This window comes from Diadema antillarum, unplaced genomic scaffold, assembly GCF_040938485.1.
Source record: "Diadema antillarum isolate AM-2024a unplaced genomic scaffold, OU_Dant_1.0 seq00000648_RagTag, whole genome shotgun sequence".
In the NCBI taxonomy this organism is placed as follows: domain Eukaryota; kingdom Metazoa; phylum Echinodermata; class Echinoidea; order Diadematoida; family Diadematidae; genus Diadema; species Diadema antillarum.
Window position 1 is genome coordinate 22,331 of NW_027271562.1, and position 27,954 is coordinate 50,284.

The following is a 27,954-nucleotide window of genomic DNA, read 5'->3' on the forward strand; positions in this document are numbered from 1 at the left end:
TCAACATATGCTGCATTCCGCTCCTAGCACATTTTTTTTTTTCTCAGACCTCAGACTAGCACACATCTAAATGGAAACAGATACATCTTCATATTCATTGTGTTAATAGGCTTTTTGGCCATTCTCATACATCTGAATATGTACAAAATAAGAATGCAACTGATTGACAAATTGCCCTAAATCGACGTAAATATCGACGGAAAATAAGACTGCTTGTACCAAAGGCTGTGTCAGAAATCAAAGGAAGTAACACAAGCAATATATCTACAACTACTGCATTGCTATTCACAGAGAATCAACAGATTTCCTCGACTTGCAGTTCTAAAACTGCAATCAGTGAGGTATATTATGAGATGTTTTCGTAACACAATTGCATTGTATGACTTCTGTGTAAGGCTGCCGAATCAAACAGCTTGTTCTGAAAGGTGTATGTGAGTTGGGTTTACTATATCTGAATGCCTTGTTACGTTCAAGAACTTTGGTCCTAACACCATTAAAAACTTAAGGAAGATGTTTGTCTACATATGGCCCAAACATGAACTGCAACCTAAAGTAGATGGTGCTAAAATTTCTTGGAGACCGCCACAATACATTCAACAAACATCTTATGACAACAGAAACTAAACAAAATTTGCACCCAATCCTTTAATCTCTTTTTAGACTGACCCCTCTGATGGATTTTAACTCCAGCCTGCAATAAAATTGTCATGCTGCCGAGAGCACCTTTGGTACCTAATAATCTTGGTCCTTGTTTCATCTTTACTAATGCTGACTGTTTCCACTCTTTAAAGCATTGAGTGATGAATAAACGACGAAAAAAGGAAAACAAACTGGTGATGATACAAATGAAGCATACACACAAGAAGTAAATATGAGACTTGCTTTTCCTTAAGAACACTTTACAATCTGGAATGGCATTATGTACAGATGTGGAATGCATTGACAAAATAATCAATTTTAGAACTCCTCATCAGAAATACAGAGAGCACACCGAACTGTGCAGTCCATATACAAATACAAGTCAGCTGTCACATAAATGGAAAGGAAGTAGGTATTTCCGAGCTGAAAAGACAACAAATGCAGAAGTTCTTGCACAGAGTGAGTAAGAAAAGATGATGCAGTTCAAAGAAATGCTGGGAGCATGGTTATCCTCTGCATGTGGTTACACTAACATACAATTTACATGGGTGATAGTTCAACGTACATTAAATCATAAACTTCAATAACTTTCCATTCTTCATGGCATTCCTGGCTTATTCCAAACTTTACACATATAACTGTCTTACAGTTTTTCAAATATACGTCTTCTTACTAGCACACACCAAATCCATTTCCACTGTCATTACATAGACTCGGACTCAAAAGCAACATACGTTGTGATGGACTGCATGGGAAAATTGAACGAATCAAAAGTTGCCTACAAATGTGTCAGTGTATATGGTAACATAGAAGGCCAGAAAATATTTGTATATCTTTACAAAATATCTACAATATAAGTATGTATTTACAAGAACATCATCTCTCTTGCCATACATCAACAAATCAGGAACAAAATAGTTCTTCTCCCATCCCCTTCCCCAGACCACAGAAAACTTACATAGAGTCTCATCCATACTTAACCTGTTGAGGACGAGTCCCGAGTATACTCGGGCAAGTGTCTATGGGAAATGCGTGTTGTAGCAAAATCAGACCGTCCTCAATGGGTTAAAGAACCATCAGACCAAAACATGGTAAAGCTTCTTCATATAACACAATCACAAATATGAATATATTTCACATACATGATTGCAGGCGAAGTTTGCACAAGAAAATGACTGTTGTATGACAACATGATGTTTAGTTGACTGATTCACTTTTTTGTGTGTTCGTTTTTAACAAAATGGAAATGGCATCCATAAAACATAGTCCAACATGATTTCGTCTATGCTGGCAGTTTGCATAAAACAAACAAATAAACACTACACAAACCTTCTTTCAGAATTGATCGTCCAAATTATCCTGTATGTGAGGAAGTGTGTGAGAGCAGCCATTTTGAAAGTATTTCACCGTGCTTCTTTCCAAGTTTATATATTCCTTTGGCATAAGTGTACTGATGAGCTTCCAAAATGCAGTTTACAGTTTTGCGTAGGATAAGGAAGAAACATTTTGTGGCATGTTCTTATAAATCAATGCCAAGCATGAAATAAGATCACCTGCACTAACTATTCTGTTGAGAGTCATTATACTTACTGGCTATGCAAGACATGGCATTTTAGGAGTTTTATATTACGTTGAGTGTCAGAATGTCATGATGGCTATAAAAACAAGAAGGATCTGTTATGGATACAATGTACATCCATTTCCCTGAAAACAAAGAGACAGCTCAAAAATCAACTGGGAATGCAAACTCAATTATAGGAATGCTATTCTTTTAAAACCTGTTATTCCATTTAGCATTGCAATATCTGACTAAAAATAGCAGACCATTGAGAGCCATCTATGTCTTGTTGGCTTCCTATCTTGACAGATAGCAGTCGACTTCTGACAAATATTACGAGCGGTCTAGAAACAAAAGTTGTTAGACAGAATGAACAAAACAAACGTGTGGTAAATGGAGACATATATCTTTTATTTTTGCAGTAAGTACTGTGTATAACTGTGTGAATCAGACCCTTTAATGTCCTTTGGTGACTCAAAGACACCTTAGGATTTCAGAGTTAATGAAGCAGAATCCTTGGACTACTCAGTACTTGATTTTCTTATTACAGAACATGATGTTAGCTTCACCAGAACATGTATGTGCACTGTGTTACACATCGCAATCATTGCACAAAGTTTGCGAGAAACTGTGTGCTTTTAAAAGGAAGCTTTTACCTTTGATACAAACTTTGAAGAGAGTACATAGTGTGTTAGTTGGAATAATTATATCCTTATAATTATAATGCACTTGCATTTCTCTTGACTTGCATCAATATATTATAGCTCAAAACCTGCTGGGCAAGCTATCAAAAGAGAAAACAAAAATAATAATTCAGGTGTGAATTTCTTCAATTTGTCTCCCTCTACAAATCAAATTTGTTAAAATCGCAACTGCTGAGCTGTAGATTAACAAACATGTCGGGGAAAAAAAGGAACCAGATCAGCAGTTGCGATCTAAACAAATTTAATTAGTAGAGGGAGACAAATTGAAGAAACTCACACCTGAATCTTCACCCATCTGAATAATATCTTTCTTTCATTAAAAATAATAATGTTAGAGAGAGAAAATGAATGCAGGAGAAGAAGCAACTGTGATGGTTCCAAAGCATACCTACAAATTATGGGTGGTCAAAGGTACTGCCCTCTAGGCCCTGAGCAAGGCAAGTCTCTTCAAGACCCAAAACTGAGCTGATGATCACAAAGAAAAAAAAAATGCCTTCCAAGTTTGTTCTGCAGAAGGTGATATGTGCAGCATGGGGCAGAGATGAGGTAAGAACTTCACCAAAAGTTGCTTCCTGTGGCAATTTTCACCATTGATGCAGATAAATGGGGTACTTGATCAAGTAACATAATATCGTAGTTTGACTACAGAATGATTTTAAAGGGTCCTGTAAGATTGTAGCTAATATTTCACTCGGTTACAGAATTTAAATAAATTTTTGTGGCCTTAATAACATAGAGTGCAAACTTATCTTGCCTATGTATTACTTTCAGAACGAAAAAACAACAACAAAAAATGCTGATATAAATTCACTTCCACAAGTTGTGAACTTTATCACAATTGATTTTTGGGTTACATGGTATGGCATCTTTGAAGTTTGCACAAACAAATAGAACCAAAATAAACAAACAAACAAACAAACAAAAAACCTTTCAGACATCTGTCATTTTTTTTCTTCTCTTTCTTGTAGAATTCCACTATATATAATTCCACTTTATACTCTCCGAATAACTGTTAATTCCTCATCCTAAACTTTGATGCTCCATCCAGTTCTCCTCCTTAATTCCTAACTAGCTACATCTTAAAAACTTCAACATGTAGATGATGCAAACCTTAATGACCACTTTCCTACTGAAGATGATGAGTACTGTACAAAGTCCATGGGTATTTCAGAGTCTGGAAGGGAACAGGCTGGTTACCATGGTAACAAACGACACCATCAACCCCATCATGCGACTCAGAGTCACAAATCAAATGTGGCTCTTTAATTGAAGCTGCTGCTCTGATACAGAACCTAGCACTCTCAGTACGCTGAAAGAGAATACCTAGGTAGCTCCCTCACTGAATCTTGTGGTTTCAACCAGTTACGATGCTGTGGTCTCTTACGATACATGTGTAAAGTCCACCGGAAACCCAAATCCAACAAGTGGAAATACAGGTGGGGCTTATCGTCGGGATTGTTGTCCAGGATACGGCGGTGAATGACGCAATCTAGTGTGACCTTGCACAACCCTGTGCACACTCCACAGACGTGAAGGCTCCCAGACAGCCAAGCATGATCCAGCATGGCGGCACTGTCTGTTGTGAAACAGCTGGGTCACATCCACCTCTTCCTGTACAATTCTTGGCACGAGAATTGCGCAAAACCACAGAGCAGAAGAGAGAGTCGGATTTCACGTCCTGGTCTGCCACAGGCTCCACAAGATCCATGGCAACCAATATGCTGTCATGGTCAAACACTCTGCTTATCACAAATACACTCACTTTCCATATCATGTGGACGTGACTGCAACCATGGCATACTTACAGCATTATAGATCATATAGATTTTGCTATGAGATGATAATACAAATGAGGTAACTCATTAACCATTGATATCTTAGCTCTTCAGTATGATAGCTGACTACGAGTTGTGTCTGTCAGATTAGCTCGTCACTTTCACTGTCTTTGGCGTGAATTGCAAAGCAGCCAAATCAAGTCCGCCAGTAGAGCATGTCGTCTCTCTGCGGCGTCACAGCCCGACTAAAGCGAGGCCAGAAAAACTTGCTGTCCGTGTCCACGTTGTACTCCAGCGTGTTGGCAATGCCATTCTTGAGGTCCTGTGGCACCTTGTCCTCCTCGATGCGACGGACAATGACGACCTTGCCGCGCACGGAGTCCACCTTGCGGGGGATGCGGCTGAGCGCGAGTCGGAACCGCTGCGACTCGTGCTGCAGGTACTTCCACGACACGAGCAGCACTACCGTGGTGCTGTGCACCAGGCTGAGGGCCAGCCGCTTGGTGCTGGGCCGGCTCTCACGCCCCGTGCCGGCGATTTCGCTCCACAGCGTGATGTGCAGGTGGGATTCTTGGTCCAAGAGTTTGGAGCGCATCATTTCGGCCAGCGTCAGATCCGTGCCGTGGTGGTGGATGAAGATGTCGCAGCGATGCCTCAAGATGAATGGCTGCATCTCTGCTTGCACAGGTCCCACTGCACAAAAGGAAAGTAGTAAAATGTATTCCTGTTACAACAAACAGAGTTAAAATGAAACTCTCATTACAACAAACTAAATGTCCAGGTCCAAAAATCATTGTCTGTAAATCTTTATCACACTTTTATTGTTCAGTTATAACAAAATTTTGTTACAACATAACAAAATTGACAGTCCCGAGGACTTCATTGTAACAGGAGATGTTTGTAATTGATCATGCCGCTCACAACCAATTGAACCAGATGGTAACAAAACTCTCTTTACAACAAATTAAGTCCAGGTCCAAAAATCATTGTCTTTGAATATTTATCATACTTTTATTGTTTGGTTGTAACAATTTTTCTTTATAACAAAACAAAGTTTTGATATAAGAAGACAAAATTGACAGTGCTGAGGACTTCATTATAACAAGAGATGTTTGTAGTTGATCATGCTGCTCACAACCAATTCATCCTCATTTTTTGGAACAATGCTAGATAAACTAGAGCATAACCCCGTAACAGAAAGGTTGAAAATAACAAAACCTTGTAGTACAGAGTCTTTTGCTGAATCAAGCTCTGTACACTTTTCTACACTTGTTCACCCTGATAAAATAAGAAAACTGATATACAAAATGGAATGTAATTTTCATGGTCCTGACATTCTTGTCATGTATAATGAGGTTCCACTTAATTGAAATTTTTTTTCTTCTTTTTTTTTTTTTTAGGGAGGGCAGACATACAGCTACATGTATTAAAGTTTCTCCACACTTAAGTGGACTTTTATAGCTTCTTATACAAAAGAGAAACCACTGGATGAATTGCAAATACACTCCAGGATGTGGCTGAGGGAATTCTGAGAAGCCAATACCCCCCCCCCCCAAAAAAAAAAGTAAAACGAAAAAAGGCTGAAAAATCTGCTTCCATTTCAGGATGACCTTTAAAAAAGCACAGTTATTGTGTAATAAACATATTATTTTTTAGTTTAAGGTTGTGACAAATAATCTGTCATGTCTAAACTTCTTTTGAACAAAAATAAAAACTGCATTCTGCAAATGAATATAAGTGTCTCTCTAAATATGTCATTCCTCATCCAATTTATAAGTGGTTGCAGACAAAAATTCCATCTTTTAGGAAGTCCAAAACTTCAGACAATTTAAAAAAGTATATTGAATTTTCTTGAAATTGCCTTTGCATACTGCCTTCTACACCACGCCACATGTTTGACAAACTTTGCTGGATACTTTCGCACTTGGCTGGATAAGAAGGGTTTCGCGTGTTTATAATTCCACAGAATCAATAGATCACGCACAGGAACATATGGCAAGCAAAAATATTTGTGTGCTTTTATTTTCGTGGCACTTTCTGGTTGCATGAAATGCGCGAAAAATTTCCACTTTTACAGTATAAATTTTACCATTTCAATCAGTGCTATGTCGATAACAGTGACCAACATCTTATTGTACTTTACTGAAGTCATTATATTTCATCTGAACTTACTTCCAAATCCATTGAGACCTCCATCTGAAGTGAAAGTCTCATTCTTCATGGATCCTCTTGCCCTGACCTTGTGACCTTTACAGCAGGCTTGTTTCCTGTATCCTGTATACCATGGGAAGAACAAAATATGATCATAATTTACTAGAGTAGGCAGAGCATCCCTTATAACCCCATTCCACAGAGATTTTCTCTCATCGGTCACTCATCGGAAGTTATCAAAGTTTATCACTTCTGGCTACCTACCAAAGTATATCGGATCACAGTCCGAAGAATCTGACTTGTGTTGGTTGACTATCAGGTCAGCGTCAGACATGTCGGGCAGTGATTCAATGAGGAAAGATCTCCTGTTGAGAATCACATGCGACATGCCTGACACTCATCTGATAGTCGACCAACCAAGTTGGATTCTTCAGACTACGATCCGATACACTCCGGTGAGTAGCCAAAAGCAACAATCTTTGCTTCCGACGAGTGACCGATGAGAAAAAAATCTCTGTGGAATGGGGTTATTACTCATTGCATAGTACTGAGAATATCTTAAACAGCCAGATGCTAATACTATGCTTACACCATGTTCCCTGTGGTCACAGCAATCACGTTTTGGACCGCCGTTGACACAATGGGATGAACGTGAGACAATGCAAGGGATGGCATGGGCAAATATGACAGGCTGTGATTACTGTGGATGCAGTGTCAAATTTTTAAACTGTCAAAAAATTTGTCACGGCTGTCACGGTGCTGATGGGAAACCTACTAGGCCGCAGTTACGTGGGGTGAACACAACAAAGCGTAGCGTGGGACAACTGATATTCTATAAAGATCACAGTGACTTTTTAAAATGTTTAAATAGGTATATTCCAGCCAGCTTCCAGTCAGTGGGATGAACTACAAATGTATGTCATATTACTGAAATCACTCGATCAACAAAATCTCACACATCTTATCTAAAAGTTGTCACTTTTATGCTACCATGATTACATTCTGTCTGATATCACAAACAGGTAGTGGAAGACCAGCTATGCGTAGCTCAATATGGGCTATCCAGCCATCTTGTCAGACGAAAAATGGACAAACAAACAAACAAACAAATAAGAATTTCTCATAGCATCATATCTTTGCTATACGGAAAGAGCAAGACAATTATATACCCAGTACTCATTTCTCTATTTTTCTTTGTTTACTTTGTTTTTTGAAAAAGGTATGCATTGATTTTACCTAACGTTCAATGAGCCTTTAAGCCCTTATGTGCTTTGAGTGCTCACTGGTTACAGAAAACCCCCATTGTGTCGTGTACACTGCCCAAAGACCCTGGTACTGAAAGGGTTTATAGGGAGACAGCAGCTAATGATCTGAAGAGGCTGACTTACTGCAAAACCAGATGAGAATGACGATGCTGAGGATGACGACGAGAGCGCAGATGATGATGGCGGCAATGATGCCTCCCGACAAGCCTCCACCACCACCAGGAGCCTCTGATGTCATCTGACTGCTGGTGGCGCCCTTCGCCGAAGAGGGCGTGGACTGAGACTGCTCTGTTTGGGAGGAACTCGGGCTTGAGGTATGATCTAAGAAAAGAGCGAAACACGAAACATGAAAGAAAAGCAAATGAAATGCAATCTCACTTCTAACTGAATAAATACAGGTATTTTCTTGGAATACATATGTAAAACTTACCCAAGGTATGATTGAACACAATAGACCCATCAAACCATGAAAAACATACATATCATACACCCCTGAAGATTTCCTAGAACCACAGAGAGGTGTGGTTTTGATTAAGGTATATCTACTGGAAGAGTTTCAGGGGGTGTCTGTATTTCTTGGACTATCAATTCAGAAGTTTTCTTTAAATCTAAGAAATAAGTTAAAAATACAGTGCTCTGTCTTGGCAGAAATTCAATGTTACACACGTATACTGTATACGCCGAATATTTCGCGAGGGTTTTTATTTTCGTGAATTTCGCGAGTCAGGTGCTACTCACGAAATTAAAGACACGCAAAAATATTGACTCTGATCCCGATGTGAATGTGACGTACGCGTGTACTCTTCTCCGTTCAGTACAGGACTCCACGATCGCGAATTTAACCACTCGCGAAATCATCGGGAATTCCCGATTCCCGAAAATTTAGACTCACAAAATATATGGCGTATACAGTAATAGATGTGTCTGCTCAAACATCAACAGCAGTTCTCGAATAATCATAAATGTATTTTCTGGCATCTACTGATACACCTATAAATTTGAGGTGAGCAAAGTGAAAAGATCTTTGCTTTTGTTTTTGTTTCTTTTTTTTCCAGAAGGTCAAGACATGAATGCACATTCAGGGCGGGTTTGTTTTTTAATGAGGTCATAAACAATCCATCTTTATCATTTGTTCATTCATATCACGATTTAAGGGATGGTATAGTTTTGGTTGAGATGGGGAATTCAGATTTTGAATTTGAGTGAGATAATTAGAAACATCTTATGAAATATGAAAGAGCATAAAATTCTGAGACGAAAGACATATCGAAAAGCAAAGTAAAACAAAGTGGTCCTAATGAAAGGTGGGTCCCACCGTTATGTATAGGACCTCTTTGTTTTTGGATAGCTCAGCCATTTCAAAACAAATTTTCAACAAATAAGCTTTGAATTGCAATTAGAATTGTGTAATTTTCATATTTCATAGAAGTTTTCTCATGATATCACACACAAACAAGTTGGAAACCTGAAGTTCCATCTCAGCCAAAACTATACCATCCCTTTAAAGCAGGGTCGAAGTTAAGGCAGAATCATCACCATTTCATTCACAGCTTGATTGTATCTCACAAAGACCCACTTTTGTCCCTCGAATCCTGAGAACTCAATGCCATATTACAGATGGCTAACATGCTACATTCAACTCTACTCAGGACAATGCGATATCAACTTGCTGATGTACATCCCGACGCATACCTGTACACACACTAAGAAAAAAAGATGAATCCAAAGTCCCTAGGTAGTTGGTAAGCACAGGGTTTGAACTCCATCTGTCTATACGTCTTCTATCTCTTTGTGGATCCAAATTTTGATCAATAGATTGAAAATGGTCTTGTTTTCTCCCCCTGGGGTGAAATGCTAATAAATCCAAGACTGACCTCTTACTTCCATACCCTTCTTTTCATCATATCTCATGGTCACTGATGTCCTTCCAAGTCATATGACCTAGCCATCTCCCTATAAACCTTGTTGTTTTCCTCTACTAATACTACTTATCATCATTGATAAACACTGCAGGCTATTTTTCTCCAAAACCTACTGTACATTCTTAATATTTTAGTATTTACATCACTCTATAGAGTAGTTGGTAATCCCTTCATTTTCCTTCATATTGAATTCAGCTTCCACAGTTATTCATTAAAAAAATGAGGACATTCTGATTTTATGTTAGTCATTCTCTTGGCTGGTAAAAGTTTAAGGAAACACTGCTGTTTATTAGGAACTGAACTTTCCTGTACAGTCCTTCTCAGAACAAATAAGGTTACATGTTCAGAAGACATTCAGCTTATGGTGTCCTGCCAAAACAAGTATCCTGCCAAATGACGCCTAATGGGTAAGTAGTGGTAAATAAGAAGAGTAAAGCATTATGTCCTTTGAACATAGAATCTGTATAGTACCACTCTGTGCTTGAGCCAGCCACTTTTGTCACAAATCCAAGACTACCAGATTAATTTTGTGAACATCAAATCAAAGCAGCTCGCATAGTAGCATAGTAACTTGGCAAAGGTTGGAAGTCAAACTTTGTAGTGAATGGGTTTAGAAATCTTTTTAGCACCAAGAAGCAAAAGGGGAGAAAAATGACAAAAACTGGATTTCTGAACCATAAATTTTCCATAATGATTATGAGTGCAATAAGTTGAGACCCATAACACAATGGACTAGACATTCTAAGCAACATTTACTAATTCCAGCTTGGCGACTTCTTTCTCTGAAAATGAGCGATATTAGCTTCCTTCTGAACCATGTTCGCAGATAAACTGAAACTAGCTTGTCAGTCTGTATACCTCTATTCCGCTCTATCTCTCCCAATTGAAGGAAAGGTTAATGAAGTCAGAATACTGTCTGATCTCATACATTCACAGTCAAGTGAGAGGAATATTGATGGGGAGTGAGTTACCAACCCTCCATGATGAAATAATCCCATAATGTCCCCATATTTAATGTCACATAATCTTATTAGAAACATAATTGGCTCCAGGAGGTAGAAGATGAAGATGCCTAGCGGATCGACGGCACCCATCTTCCAAATCTAGCAGCTGCATTGGCCACATTGTCTGCGGGGGAGTCTAATACACTTGATATTTTTCTGCTCATAATTGTTTGCTTGAAATGGTGACACTTTCAAGTAAAACATCAAAATCTCTTTGGTTAATAGACAACATGCTTGAATTTGAAAGTACTTCTTCATGATTTCATTCATAGGAGAGGAACTTGTGGCGAGTGTGGCACATTACTAGCTTGGAATATTCTCTCTCTCCAATGTCTATCCTGGTATCATTATTGGTATGGTATTCATCCTTCAAGAGGGAAAATCTTGTCACTGTCTCAGTCCAAACAGATACAGTCACTTAACCACACCAACCTGCTCTTCATACTACAACAACAACAACAACAACAACAACAACAACAACAACAACAACAACAACAACAACAACAACAACAACAACAACAACAACAACAACAACAACAACAACAACAACAACAACAACAACAACAACAACAACAACAACAACAACAACCATACAAACAAACAAACAAACAGACAAAACATACCAACCACATTCCCCAAATGTGAAATTCTGATTGCCAAAACAACAACCAGAATTTGCATGCACTTCCGATTATTAATCCATTGCTTGCATTTGAATACAGCTTCTTGAACCCATTGAGCATGAGCTGATTTTGCCATAATAGACATTTCCCCACAGACACAAGTAGTAGTAAAGAAGACTACATTCTGGCTGCTACTATATACACTGCATTTGATTTATTTCTGCATGAATTTCTTTCACAAGGAATATTCACACTGAGAGTGAAAATCATGAAACTATGGTGAGATTAGCTGGGCGACTTTGCCAATGCTCTCCTCACAAAATCACCAGAAATGTTGCACAACAGAGTCTGAAATCATGAGGCATGTCACACACGGATGTTGGAATCACATTATGTTGTGAGTCTCGATCACCGTCTTGTGGAAAATTTGCCAGTTGATAAACCCATACGTACAAAGTGTGGAAGCTACGATGAGAAAACACTGAGCGAAACGGTCCTTAATAAATCAATGAATTCCAGGCAGCTTAAAAAACAACACATTATCATGCATTTGGCAGACTGCCATAAATCAGCGTTTTATTAAAATTCTCCGTCTGACTCTGGAAGGAATGTATGAAATATTGCAGTTGATGAATAAGCGTAGAAAACTTGAATATATATGAAATGTCATCACTCAAAAGTTGTCTAGATACAGAGAGAGAGGGAGATAGAAAGGAATGAGGGAGAGAGAGAAAAATGAGAGAAACATATAATGATTGAGAGATATATTGCAGGTGTGAGACAAAACTGAAATATAACAAGATTTGAAGTACGTAGATTAAGGGGAGATGGAGGGAGAGGTATAGAGAGAAGAAGAGAAAATTAAAGAGGAAAATCATATCAGACATATTCAGCACAAAGTGGAAAAATGAATGTTCAAGTCTCTCACGTGAAAAGCCTCAATTTTTTTTATAAACACACAATCGTATCTCGGAGACAGATGCGAGCAAGACAAAGTGATGAACAGAAGGATGGAGAGATAGATGGAAGACTAGGAAACAGAGGCTGAGAAAATGAGACAAACTACAAGTCATCTTACAACACCAACTTTTTTTTTTCTTTTTTCGTTTAAAAGTCAATTTTCAATGTGGCGTCAGAACATCCTGTCTGGCCAAATCAACACTGTAATGCACCTGCTGTATTCACACCACCAGAAAACAATTGTGTGAATCAATACCCACAGCATCAGGAATCTCATAAAACCTTTACCCAGGTTGGCCGATTACAGCCTCTTTTTCACCAATCATTAGCCCCCCCTCCCCCCTCCCCCCTCCCCCCCTCCCCCCTCCCCCCTCCCCTCCCCCCCCCCCCCCCCCCCCACAAGACAAATACTGAACATTAATGTATATTTGTTGGAAATACTGAGAGCAACTAACATGCTTGCTTTTAAATGGCACGACTGTGAAATACCATTAAAGGGATAGTATAGTTTTGGTTTGGATGGGGATTCAGGTTTTAACTTTTTGCAATATTATTAGAAACCTCCTGTATGAAATATTAAAGAGCATATGATTCTAAGAGGAATTAAAGGTTTATTTGATGAAAATTGGTTTTGAACTGGCTGGGATATCCCAAACAAAGCAAAACAGAGTGGTCCTTGTAAAAAGTGAGCCACCTTTTATTAGGGCATCTTTGTTATTGGATATCTCAACCATTTCAAAACCAACTGTCATCAAACAAAGTCTGAATTTCTGTTAGAATTGTATGCTCTTTAATATTTCACACAAGAGGTTAATAATTATCTCACAGTTAAAACCTGAATATCCATCTCTACCAAAACTATACCATCCCTTTAAACCTAAGACTGAACACAGATTGGACGATCCAGACATTCCTAAACATGCATATGCCACTTTCCATTAAATATTGATCTATTGCAGTCATTGTTGTCATGACAACATGCTGCCACTCTCAATCTATTTCTAGCACACACGCTAGTTTTCACTTTCTGGATACATTCTTGATATAAATTCTGTGAAAATATGCTGTATGCTTCCTTTATTTGCCAATAGTTTTCATTATTATGAGCAAGTCAGCATCTGGCTGCCTTTCATATTCTTAACCCACTGAACACTAGTCTGAGTATACTTGGGCAGGTGTCTATGGGAAATGCATGTTCAAGCAAATCAGCCCGTCCTCAAAGAGATAATAAACCATGAACAATGAATATATAAAAGGATAAACACACAATTCTTCTAACTGAATATTTCATTATACTGGCACAGACAGAAACTTGATAACGATTACTACAAACTAGTTTCATTCAGGAAATGTAAGGAAATAGAGATTTGCATTTCTATCAAGTCTCGCTGTTTCTTCAGGTGGATGAATAGTGTTCAGTTACAACTTTCAATTTTATATTTTAACATCTTATTCTTTTATGATCATGATTTTATCATTTTACAGAAAAAAAAATGCATGGAATGAGTTTTAAGTTGGGGCTTTAGTATTACAAGCTTTGCATTTTAATTCTGGTTCCCCTCTCTTTTTTGGTTGATAAAGTCATGATGACTTGATATTTCCCTGATACATATGCTTTATATAATGTTATGAATGTCGTTTTCTTCATTATCAAACTACAAAATTATTGTTCAAATTCATGAAATTCTTCAATCGAGAGGTTTTCATTGCAACTGATAGACAAATTGCCCTACATCGACATACCTTGAGCACATTAGTTATGTGGAATTGCTGCATTATAAGTACCCTGTATTATCATTATTATAAATAAGCACTGAATTGATCAGTTTTTAGTAATAGCCATGATAAAAGAAATCATGGGCATGCATACTCGAGCACAATTCGAACCTACGACCTCCTGATCTCTGGACAGGCGTCATCTCCACTAGACCACCGAGCTTCCATCCGACAGCAAGTGTTGGTTCTATAATCCTTATAGCATGCAGCGGGTACTGCATAATTATTCAAATTCATGACAGAAAGTCACAAAATTATTGTTGCCTCCCCGGCAGAAGGGCCTAAGGCTTGCACAATGTGAACTTGCTAGGACCCTTCCACCTGGCAAGCAATGAAATATGAATTGCTTAAATGTATTCTATCTAGATACCACATTCATTTGTTCTAATATCACTCAGAAAGGAATGTGTAAATTCAATGAATACATTCAAATTCAATTCAATAAGTAATATAAAAGCAACTGAATAACCCCTATAAATGGGCCCAACTGTATCCCCAAACAGTGTTCATCACTTTACATATTCAATGTGTATTAGAATCAGACTTGACCTTTTCTAAAGCTATATTTCTTAAAACTCTTGCCATCCAGAGAGAGTTAGGACAAAATATGGACAGGAAGTCAAATACATTGCTCACAATAACAATTTTGTTCACTGCACAGAAACCAAAGACATGATTATACCATCTACAGAAATGTTTCCACTCTCACTGCTCCGGATATAACATGTTTCAGCACACACTGAATGCATCCACCAAATAAACGTAATACAATACACCTATTTGATTGTTACAAATGTGCTTGAATGGAGAGGATGACGTCGTCCATTGCACATTTTATTTCTACCTTTACTATGCTTTTTTTTTCTTTTTTTGCTCTGCCAGCTGAAATTGCATACTGCTGAAACTAGGGCTCAAAATTCTTTTTATTATCATCATTCTGTTTTTGGTGTCCTGTGCAGCAATTGCAATTACATTCCCTACTGCGATCAGTCTTCTAACCAGCTTCCATAATGCCACATATTTAGCATCTACCGCAAAATTGTTGTTAGCCATCTGCACGTGACCCATAGGAACAAGTCCCAATCAACCACTCTCGATAAAAACAGCATCACAAACAACAACAACAAAAGAGCAGGCAGCATTTTTCCAATTAGATTACCATACAAGCACCGCTGACTAGGCCGAAAAAAAAATAAACCACTGAATTTGGATTGTAATGGAAGAGTAATGAAAGCCGACATTATGAAGTCATGTTTGGCCATTTTCTGCACCGGCTGCTCATCAGACTGCATTAAAATGAAGATCCTATTTTCTTCAATTTCCTGAATTGCCTGATTGAATAACAACCACCAGGGCATAATATTATACAGTCCCTGTGTTTACCACTTTCTTGCAATTTTATTCTCCATCACTCACTTTGATATTCCTCTCTTGGTGACATATAAATTATGTCGTGTTCCCAAATGCAATATGCATTCCTCACATTTCCTCGCAGGATAAGCTTTAGCGCATGTTATCTACATCTCAAATGACCAGTTGAAAAAGCAGATGGGATGTATTCTACAGACAGCCATCGAAGCTTTTGCATTTCTGGTTCTAAACTAACCACTAGCTGTAGCATGATAAAAGGTTCCATATAGGACAGCTATTGAATATATTTTTTGATGACTTTAACAATGCTTTCTATATATAAAAAAAGTTGACCTAAAAAGACGACAAACAGCACATTTTCAGATATCAATCTACCATATATCAATGAATTTAAATATCTACAGCAGTATGAGCTGTAATCATATAAAAAATATTCTAATCTTTGTATCAAGATATTTAATTTACACGGAGCAAAGAGTGAAGGAAGTTTTGATGAAAGCGAGGAATCAAAAGATTTTGCATCATAAACAGAGCTGTAGGGCCTATAGATGCATACTTTTCAAAGACTATACCCAGGTCAGAAGAATGCCACTTTATCTCACTGGGCATGCTTTTTGTACACCTTGCAGAACATTTTTTCCATACTCCCATTTAAATTGCAATGCATTACTTCTGCTATGTATAGAAAAAAAAACAAGTCTCCATCTTTTATTATGAAAAAGACTATTATCTTATCTTTTCTTTACCATCAAAAATATGCTCATGAAGTGACTGTGTATTCCAATGACTGATTTCTGATTTATTGTGAAGTCTGAAAAAAATGTTAATCAAAGACTGACAAAACCATAATCATTATAGGATCATCTGGCCACCTCCCATTGCTCATATGACCTGGATGCTATGCATGTGTTATATGAGCATTCATCATGAATCTTGGAAATAACTGATTGACAGACAATCTTTTTACCTGTACTACCTTTCTCATTTTCAGATTTCAGAATTTTATATTGTAATCTAATGTAACTGAAACTAAATTATGAAAAAAGGACCTTCATAGTATCAAAATTGTTCCACATTTGGGTCAAAGAATGGAGAGGGGTAATTACCAAAGTTCACGGTGGTTTACATGCATACGGATCCTCAGTTTTCATTTAGGTAAATGACCATTCCAATTAACATGTTTTAGGCATTGACGTCACAGTCTTAATTGTGCTGGAAAGGGGGTGCATGTCTGTGGGAAGGGGTATAGGGTCACTGAATAACAGCAGCCGCTGGTGTACAGCAGGTGGATGTAAGACTGATCAGCCCCCAACTCAGTCCCCAGCTCAGCCCTCACCTCAGCCAGACTGCCTTAGTGACTTCCTAGCTCCACCATTTATGGTACCATCTCCAATATCCCCATGGTTTCAGATTCAGGGACCGAGCCAGAAATTCCGTAAAAAGGGGCGCAAAAAAATATTTCTGGTGCTACTTCCGGGTTTCATTTCATTTTTTTCTTTTATTTCTTTTGTTTTAACAAAAACATAAATAGGGGGTGCATGCCCGGTGCGCCCCCTTCTGGAACCGCCACTGAGATTTACCAGTGTCTAATCATGATTGTTGCTTACAATCATTGCTTGCCTCTACTAACAGCAACATCACCATAATCATTATCATCATCATCATCATCATCATCACCATCACCATCACCATCACCAATATGGTGTGTTTCATCCATATAAACTGTCATCTCTATATACAGCAGTTTAATCAGCAAATTTAGATTTTTATATTGTTACTCCAGGAAAGCAACCATCGGTCTCATAAATGCATTTTGTCTGTCATGATAAATCATCAATTTTCCTCAATATGTTCTTCGACGTGACAGCATGAAAATTACAAAAACACTTTTTATCGGTTGAAAATCTTACACACGTTCCACTCCAAGTATTTTCCCCCTGTATTTGGGTCATGAAATGTGATGATTGAAGAGTTATGGCAGTGACTGCATAGTTCACTAGAGAACCAATTTTATATAAATTAGATATTCTTTGGGAAAAGGGCAAATAAGATCAAAGCTGCAAAAGAAAACTGATGTATCTGGTCTGACATCATCATGAATTACAAAGTTAAGAAAATCATCATCTCATCTTTCCCCCATCATCTTAACACTTTGACCATCGCCATGGAGATGGCAGGAATCACATCACTTCCTGTCCTCACGCCTCTGCTCCCCGAGATGTAGACATGCCCCGAGGTGACACCAATTAGGGCGCAGACATGCATGTCGGTCAAACTGTCTTTTCAATTACAGCCGATGTAGGTTTTCTTGGCTAACAGCACAACAGGAAACGCTCTCAATCTCCTGAAATCCAGCGTCCCGAAACCAGTCGTGTCCAACGCAATGTCCACCGAATCATGAAAGACTTCGGCTTCTGTTTGGACATATGATGCGATCTTTGGTACCCTGGGGTACCAAATAGAAATCCACCATTTTGTTGAATTATTTACTTTTTTTTAAGGGCTATACCATGGGTTCCTAAAAAAGGGGGAAAGCATCTTTTAGGGCTTTATGCAAGAAGATTTTGTACCACCAATGTAATGACTCTTTGAATTACTTTGTAATTATGGATCTTGGATCACAAATTATGTAAAATCAAATAAAATTTATTCATAAATGCATAAAATGAATTCAAAGTGTTTGGATTTCAATCTCCTAGTTGGCAAAAAAAAAAGGAACCTTTCAAATTATCTACAGAAAAAAAAAGGAAGAGAAAAAGAGAGGTAATTTTGACACAGGTGTGATATTACAAGCAAAAAAATGAATCAAATATCCTGCTCTGAAGTTACCTTTGCTGGTGTCCTTGCTGTTGCAATGACATTTTTTTTAAACACCCTCCCCCCACCCCCTCCCATAAGACTTCAACATTGACAAACAACTACAAGGACTTCAGAACCTGCTGGAAGATATAATTTTGCTAGCTGCATGGTAACGGTTGATGGTCAGTAAGATTCTCCAACCTGCAGAAATATTGCAATGATACTATCTAACCCTGTGCTTTGTTGATATACTTTGTTTGGCATGCATGCTTGGAGTGCTTTCTTTGCCAATTCACGCAAATGTCTACAAATAATTTTTAATGAACAGAGATTACATTCAACATAGTATTAATCCCTATTATGTCATCATGGCCTTCCTGTTAGTCTGGGGTACATTGCTACACCTGAGTGGGCTTGCTGTCTTTACAGCTAGGACAGACAAATTTGAAGGGATAGCTGAATGCTTTCTGAAAAAAAAAAGTTTACTAGAAAGTTTGATTTAGTGCCTGGGCACTTTAAAGGGGTGGTGTAGTTTTGCATGAGATGGGGATTCAGACTTTAACATTTTGGACTTTAACATTTTGCCAAATAACTACAAACCACTTATTTGAAATTACAGAGCATACAATTCTAAGAGAAATTCAAAGTTTATTTGATGAAAATCGGTTTTGAAATGGCTGAGATATCAAAAAAACAATGTGGTCCTAATAAAAGGTGGGCACCACCTTGAATCAGGACCACTTTGTTTTACTTTATTTTTGGATATCTCAGCCATTTCAGAAATGATATTTATCAAATAAACTTTGAATTCCTCCTAGAATTGCATGCTCTTTAATATCTTAAATAGAGGTTTGTAATATCTTGCAAAAAAAAAAGTTAAAATCTGAATTCCCATCACAACCAAAACTATACCATCCCTTTAAGGGTTAAAAAAGTGAAAAAAGGGGAAAAAGAAAAACAGAAAATATACAGGGAAAGGAAATCTTCCACCCCTGGGAAGATACTAATACAGGATACAGCATCCTCCTTTGCCCCACACTTAAAAACAAAGCAGGAGGGGGACGAGATTCCGTCCAACTAATATCACCCCAAATCCCCGACTGCCACATCTCAACATGAACAAGGTTTATCCCCCTATGAATTCATGAATAGCAAATTTTGTTTTTCAAGCAGGCAGGAGCCTTTGCTGGTAGTCTCGGCTTACATTCATGCAGATGATAGAGGTATACTGCATTGTTAACTTTCTCCAACTGTACAGTAGGAAAAAAAAAAAGAAGGAAAATATCATCAACGAGCCTTCACTTTGTGTTCTGGTTTTCTTTTTGTCCCTCGATCTCAGATCATTCAACAACTGGCAGTAAGTCCCATACATGGGTTCTACTCAAGAGAATGTTCATAGATGTATTATGATTCACAGTTCTGCTTGAGGTGAGGATTTAGCTTTTAACGTTTTGCGAGGTATTCAGAAACCACTCTATGAGATGTCAAAGAGCATGCAATTCTAAGGGGTATCAAAAGTTTATATGATGAAAATCGGTTATGAAATGGCTGAGATATCCAAAAACAATGCGAAACAAAGAGATCCTAACAAAAGGCGTGGACTGTTGCCTTTTATTATTATTATTTTTTGGATATCTCCGCCATCTGAAAGCCAATTTTCATCAAATAAATGTTGAATCCATCTCAAAATTACATGCTCTCTCATATTTCATAAGAGGTTTCTCATTATCTCTCACTTAGGAAAGTTAAAACCTGAATCCACACCTCAACCAGTATTGTACAGTCCCTATAAGAATATTCTACTCATATAACTGTTAAAATATCTGCCTGCCTCCTTTAGAAAAAAAACAACCAACCAAACAAACATTAAGCACTGAAAAGTTTACATCACTTGACATGTTTATTCGTTTTAATTTTTACAAATCTCATTTACTCTAGAAATTACTCACAATATTTCATATAACAGTCATAATATACAGACAGACAACATAATGTAATTAACTAATCAATAAATGTGAAATATTGCTTCATAATGAACACACATTAGTATCTGTCTTAAACCTTTTCATTTATATAATACCCTGACATCCCACTTGCCTTCTGCACTCAAAACAATAATGTGAAAAGCATACTGCCTGAGTTTGACATCAGAGTACAGCACTTCCTACTTTGAAAGTAAGACAGGAAATGCTTGATATGATTGGTTTTACTTGTGCAGGTAATACTCTTCACTTATAGTTGCACAAATGGGATTAATTCTCCCATTTTGTCTGACAGGATAGAATACTGTATAACGTCGCTGGGGTGATAAGACCTTGTATCTGCAATTTTGGTGAAAATGAGTTTTTGGGATTAATGGTCAAATAATGGGTTAAGTGATGTCCTGTCCAAGTCCCAACTGTCTTACTCCAAAAATGAAGCCACCACGGCATGTCAAAGGAAAGGCTATCCCATTCGCCACAGTGCTTTGGCCGCCATGTTTTTGGGCTCTCCTGAACATTTGACATTTTGTAGATACGAGGTCTTATCGCCCCAGCGACGATAAGCTACTACTTTCACTTACAGATACTTTTGCGAATAAGAAGGTCACAGATATTTTAACGAGATGTTGTTTTCACGATTTTGACACGGAGGCTATCATAAGTGCACTAACACCTGTCCGTTCGCAATATTTTCATGTGCTGTTAAATTCACAACCCTACAATGATTTGCAAAATTAGCGAAAATCAAGTATTCATGAAAATAACAGCTTTTACAATTACAGTAGGTTGGGAGGTCATTTGTATTCTCATATGAAGAGTTCAATGCATTGATATCTAACAGCTAATTTCAGCAAAACAACCTCCAAACATTCATGTCAAACCCATTTTGGACCAACTTACCCCACTGATTACCGTACCCACTGGAATTCAACAGGGGCGAATCTTACTCATCATCACTGTTGAATTCTTTTCTACATCTAACTTTTAAGATAGGAAGGTGACGCAGAATGACAAGCCCACAAACCCTTAAATATCAGCTACCTCTGTACGCACATCATCACAACAGCTCAGGCGGTGTAGTAGCACGTATCTCTGCTAGGGCCGTTCGTGCAATGTCATCGCTGTTTCGACAGCGATCAACGGGAGAGCCTTATGGACCGGAGTCTACCATATTGAATCCCGGCTGAACAATTGGGAGCTACCCGAAGGCTGAGGAGGGGGACTTTGTGCCTTCATCGTCATGGATGTTTCATTGCTGTTTCCATGGAAATTAATCAGATAAACCTTTCAGAAGAAAGACACTATGCCTGGTCTGATGGGGGTATTGGTGTGTTGAGGAGTTAATTCCTTGCATGTCTGAAGAAGCACATTACCATGCATTCATTTATGCCACTGACATGGCATTAAAGAGTTAAGAAAGCCAGCTAGTGGAGTAAAAAAAAATCAAGATGAAGAGGCTGAGAATTTCTTATGCCACATCAGGAACACAATCCCGCTCAAACTTTTGACACACTGGGTGACGAGCGTCCAAGTCTCGTCCCAAAGGAGTGCAGACGGCCCCGTTCGAAATTCATGACAAACTCCCGGATCCCCAGAACGGCGATCCCTTCTCGGTAAATAAATCAATATTTGAGGTGAAACGTGATGTGTCATAACCCGTCAACTTTAGGAGAAGGAGGAGGAGAGAAGAGAGGAGAATGCCACAAGAGGAAAATCATTAATTAACACTAAAAGAGAGAAAGAGAGAAGGAAAGGGGGGGGGGGTGTGGTAGAGAGGAGTGGGAAAAAAGTATCAAGAGCATATGGGAACAAATGAGGTTCTTTGGAATGGGACACTGGAGATAAGACGATTGCATTTTTTTTTTCAACTTTGTACTTCATGACATCAATAACCTTATAACTTCCTCATCTTTTCTCTCGGCCAGAATTTTAACCAGAGTGCTTTGACTGCTCATACAGTTGACAAGAAACAACAACAACACAAAAACATTATGCCTCCAGCACCCTTCAAGGGAGGAGATGCACAAAGAATAAGAGAGTACAACTGGAAAAAAAAGTAAAAAAGCACTGACAAAAACAATGTGGGCAAGACAAAGTAAACCCTACGGTGCTATACTGGAGATATACAGACTGATCACAAGAAAAAAAGGGACATCCGGACTAAATGTCATAATCCCATTTTCTTCACTCATTTTTTTTTCTGTCCCTTTGTTTGCACTAAATGAATAGAATGGTTAGAAAAAGACGTGATCATGAGGATGGACTGATTTTGCTACAACAAGCATTTCCCACAGACACCTGCCTGAGTATACTCGGGACTCGTCCTCAACGGGTTAAGTAATGAAAAGCATAAATGCAGATGGAAAAACACATAGGGACACATGGACAGTGAAGAAAAGAGCAAAAAGATGGGAAAGGGCATGAGATCCAGCAACACTTAAAAGATACCCTTGGCCTGAACTTGGCATCACACTGTCATCATTCAATTGTATCCATTTTCATATTTAAGTCTATAAATTGTTGCAAAATAACTTATGAAAACAAACACACACAGGTTACTAGTATAAGAAACTACTGGTCAGATAGGTTGTAACTATTAAAGCCACTTTAACACCCATCTCTCCCCAAAGACAGGACATAAGCTGTATCTGGAATTGAAGTCTGGTATTCTATCCATCTCCATGTGACTAGTGAGACGTGTAGGCTCCAGTATTACAGCAAACTTAATTTGTAGAGTCTTAAAGCCAAAAGATATAGTAGGTTGTTATTTTTTAATAAATCTCACTCCTTGCTCCAGTAATCTACACTGTATAAACTTATCCCATGTCGGCAGCATTATATATGAGAGAAAGATATTATACAAAAGATATTTCCTGTAATCCATATTATGGATACGGGAGTACTAGCCAGGAGCTCCATGTGTGGGTGTGACATCAGGAAATGCGAGGCGTTGTGTCTGAAGGATTTCGCAGCTGTCCGACGAGTTTTCAGTTTTTTTTACTCTTTTCATAACAAACCCCGGGCAACTCTCTTCCAAGAATCTCAGAGTGTACATCACTATCTAATTTGCAATTCTGTTCTGCCCTCCTTTTGTCGCCATCTTTTTCATCTAATATTCCTGCCTTTTAATCTCTTTTCCTGTCCTCTTCTCTCCTCCTTCTTGTTGTCCCATCTTCCTTTTCTCATCTGTTCTTCCTCCTGTCTACACGGTTTGCTAAACTCCTCCCCATCTCTTTCTACCACTCCTTTTCTGGTCTCATCTTTTAATACTCCTTCATTTGTCTCCTGTTGAGCCACTCCTGTTGATTTCTCCTTGCCAACTCTACATCCTTCTCCAACTCTTCTGTTCTCATCCTTAAATAGTATCTTTGACTATTCCCTCCCTCTATCTCCCTCAGTCTACATGGTTTGCTGGTCTCTCCTCATCTCTCTCTCCCACTTCTCTTTGTCTCTTTCTAAGATACTCCTCCACCTCCTGTCCAACCAATCCTATCAATCTGCCCTTGCTGATTCTGTGTCTTTCCCTGACTCTTCCATTCTCATCCTCTAAAGTTGTCTTGTCTGTAACTTCTCCTTTCCTCCACCTCCCTCTGTCTGCACAGTTCGCTGATCTCCTCCTCCAGTTCTTTCTCCCACTCCTTTTCTGCCTCACCATTTAATACTCCTTCGTTCATATCCTGTCCATCTCTCCTTGCCAACTCTTCATCCATCTGCAATGCACCCTTCCCTTCCATAAATAGCTGCATCATCTTTGACTTCTCCCTCCCTACGAGTCCTGCAGCCTACATGGTTTACTGGTCTCCTCCCCATCTCCATCTCTCTCTCTTCTACTCCCTCTTTGCATCATCTTCTAAATATTCCTCCATTTGCCTCCAGATGACCCAGGCCTGTTGATCTCTCCTTCTCCTTGCCAACTTTCTCTCAGACTCTTCCATTCTCATCCTCTAATAGTATCTTTGACTTCTCCCTCCCTCCATCCCCCTCAGCCTACATGGTTTACTGGTCTCTCCTCCCCATCTCCATCTCTCTCCTACTCCCTCTTTGCATCATCTTCTAATATTCCTCCATTTGACTCCAGATGAGCCAGTCCTGTTGATCTCTCCTTGCCAACTCTGTATCCTCCTCTGACTCTTCAGTTCTCATCCTTTAAAGTTGCATTTCCCTCAGCCTTCATGGTTTGCGGGGTCTCCCATCTTTCTCTCTCTCTCTCCTACTCCTTCTCTGTCACATCTTTTAGTACTTGTCTCCTGTCCAACCAATCCAGTTGATCTCTCCTTGCCAACTTTGTATCATTCTCCGGATCTTCCGTTCTCATCCTTTAATAGTATCTTTGACTACTCCCTCCCTCCATCTCCCTCAGCCTATATGCTTTACTGGTCTCCTACCAATCTCTCTCTCCAATCTCCTTCTCTGTTTCATCTTCTCAAACTCCTTCATTCACCTCCTGTTGAACCAGTCCTGCTAATTTCTCCTTGCAAACTTTGTATTCTTCTCCAACTTTTCCTTCCCTTCCTTAACAGCTGCCTCATCTTTGACTCCTTCCTTCTTCTGCCTCTTGTCATCTCCACCTCTCACTCCCCCGCCCCCTCCCTCTCCCTCAAAACCTCCTTGCCCAGTTTTCTCCATCACTCTCTACTTCTATCCGTCTCTCTCATTACCTTTCCTTCCCCGCATCAACATTGGTCTTCCATTCTCATCCTTGAATAGTACCTTTGACGTCTCCCTCCCTCCATCTCCCTCAGCCTACATGGTTTGCTGGTCTCCTACCAATCTCTCTCTCCTACTCCTCTTTGTCTCTTCTTAAGATACTCCTTCATCCACCTCCCGTCTAACTAGTCCTGTTGATCTCTCCTTGCCAACCCTGCATCCCTCTCAGACTCTTCCATTCTCATCCTTTCATAATATCTTTGACTTTTCCCTCCCTCCATCTCCCTCTGCCAACATGGTCCCCTCCCTCTCCCTCAAAACCTCCTCGCCCAGTTTTCTCCATCACTCTCTACTTCTATCCATCTCCCTCATTACCTTTCTGCCCTTCCACATCAACATTCGTCTTCCATTGAGCATGCCGGTATATTTATCCCAACATCCCTTAATGGAAACAGATGGATCACTTTCAGCTGCAGTGCACATTTTATCTGCAGTCTCCTACCAAGTCTACGCAAATCATGGAATCATTTCTCCTCTTTGCGAGATTGGCTGATTCAATGCCAGTCAATTCTTTTGTAACAACGTGCTGTAAACATGTCCCTCTGGTTTGTTGCTTCTTTCTTCTCCTTGTGAGGAGGGCACAATCCAGCTACACTCAAAGGATGAATTCATTTTCCATGACCTAAAAACTGGGAGATATGTCACTTCACAGAATTTGTGCCTCCCCCAAAAAGAACTGTGCCACCTTTGAGCAATATTCTAAAAACCCTCGATACAATTTTGGCAAAAAAGGAAAAGAAACACAAGAACACTTCAAGGAAAATTGGAGAACTGGCAAGATTTGGCTGAACAATGCATTGTGAATTCTTCTTATATCATCAGTCAATCTTACCAGGCAGAATAAAAGCAAATCAATCTTACCAGGCAGAATAAAAGCAAATGCTGTAACCTTGCCAAAAACATCCCAACATCCTAACCTCACAAAAGATAAGTTGATAACATGGGGACAAAGCAGTTACTTTTCCCATGAAACAAAACAAAACAAAAACCCAAGATATCACACACACACACACACACACACACACACACACACACAGACACACACACACACACACACACAAGAAAAATAATGAAATTTTGGTTTAAACAATTTCCATATTGCAACCTGATCTGTCAGGGAGAGTTATGTAGCAATTGTTTTTTTCCAGAGGAATATGTAGGGACACAAAACTATGTTACCATGTGGTTTCCCCAAAACTATGGTTTTAACAATTTTAGTGATGTTACTTTAAGATAAAGAGTAACAGTCACAGTGAACACATACAGTGCATACCACGGGAAAATACAGAAGTGAGATTTGCCGTAGACAAATCATGGTTTAAACTTTGCCACAAGCCAAGTGAACGATCACGAAGGGGGCGAGGAGCACTTGACGGATAGTGCTTCATCGTGCCGCTTGCCAGCTTGTATGATATCAAATCAATCCCACCCTTGAAGACCAATCACTCACAATCTTCCCTGTGTGTGAAGTTTGTCACAAACGCTCAGGTTTACTTGCCAGTCGACCGCCATTTGCTACCCCATGAAATTTTATACAATGTGCTTGGTACCTGTAGACAGACCATGGCCCAGTTTGTGGTTTACTCTTGAAGAAACAGTCCAGTGGGGTCAACTTTGCATAGCAGTCCAAGAAGAGATGGGCAGAAAGAACAGAACACGGATATTTCACATCTTATCGAGATAGTAAAGCTCTTATTTTTAAGGAAGAAACATGAAGTTTGGTTGTTGTTTTCTTCTTTTATCTGCATTGTGCATATCCTTCAACAAATCTTCAGTATCAGCTGTGAGTATATAAGATTTTGTTAATACATATGTATAGACTCACAGACTTGGGAGTTGATGCATTGCACTTGTGTTGTGAGAAACTATATTTTGGCATGTTGTTCAATTTCATGAACACAGGTCAATTAGCAAACTTCTAAGAAATACAGCAAGTAGCCAAGCAAGAGTACCACATAGAGTGGATATGATGAACTTAGTGTGTCCATCATTAATCATTTTATCCATTAATACTTGATTAATCAGGATAACCACAGCATCACTCCCTCGCAGTCTTTAAAACTATCTGGGCTAACAGTAATTTATTGATCCTTTCAGGTTGTTTTCACACCACTCATTATTTCATTAACCCTGCTGAAATTACACCTCGAGCAAATGGTGCTACCCTTAGAAGATCCTTGCAAGCTCCATTTACGCCAGACGGGAAACGTATGCATGTAATTTGGACTCGGTGAGTAGCTGCCACTTGTGACTTCTAAGCCTGCATTCTCTTCTATCTCTCTCACAGATATAACATACAAGGCATAATTATAGTCAAGACTGTTGGTACACTGTCCTGAAATGAGGCTAGCGGCTTTCTGAGTCGAGTGCTGTATAACCACTTTACCCCGTAAAGGGTCTTGAGTGTCTCGCGCAGAGAAGAACGGCCGGCTCGAAATGCCCAACTAAAAGCCTGCCGGGATCCGGGAGAAGCGTACACCGTTGAGTATACATGTTGGTGCTCTTTACACAGCTCATATATGCAAAGAACAGCTACTTTGTAGACCACATGTACCATCCGCAAAGAACATACTCTCGTCTGCTGAGCCCCATTCACATATAAATAACTCTGTAGCTGAGTGAAAGCTGCTGGACAATATACCTTATGGCATGACATTCTGGTAACTGCAGAATATGGAAACAATGTTCATCACATAATGACCCTATACAAGTCCTATA

At 39.0% G+C, this 27,954-nt stretch overlaps 1 protein-coding gene across 1 annotated transcript; it reads right to left on the reverse strand.

Moving 5' to 3' along the window:
- Positions 1–4,520: 4,520 nt before the first annotated feature.
- Positions 4,521–25,155, reverse strand: LOC139736448 (uncharacterized). Its single transcript, XM_071647197.1, has 5 exons — positions 25,010–25,155; positions 18,040–18,194; positions 8,216–8,413; positions 6,849–6,950; positions 4,521–5,369 (listed from the first exon to the last, which is right to left on the reverse strand). The coding sequence occupies exons 1-5, from the start codon at positions 25,153–25,155 to the stop codon at positions 4,873–4,875; spliced, it is 1,098 nt and encodes a 365-aa protein (XP_071503298.1). The 3' UTR covers positions 4,521–4,872.
- Positions 25,156–27,954: the final 2,799 nt, after the last annotated feature.

What these genes read in the sequence shown, in the direction of transcription:
- LOC139736448 (XM_071647197.1), bottom strand. Translation starts at nt 25,155, where the DNA reads ATGGAGAAAACTGGGCAAGGAGGTTTTGAGGGAGAGGGAGGGGGCGGG. An exon ending in AAGTTGGAGAAGAATACAAA is followed by an intron (nt 18,195 to 25,009) that starts GTTTGCAAGGAG and finishes TTGGTACCCCAG; the next exon opens with GGTACCAAAGATCGCATCAT. An exon ending in CAAGAAAACCTACATCGGCT is followed by an intron (nt 8,414 to 18,039) that starts GTAATTGAAAAG and finishes CTCTTTTCTTAG; the next exon opens with ATCATACCTCAAGCCCGAGT.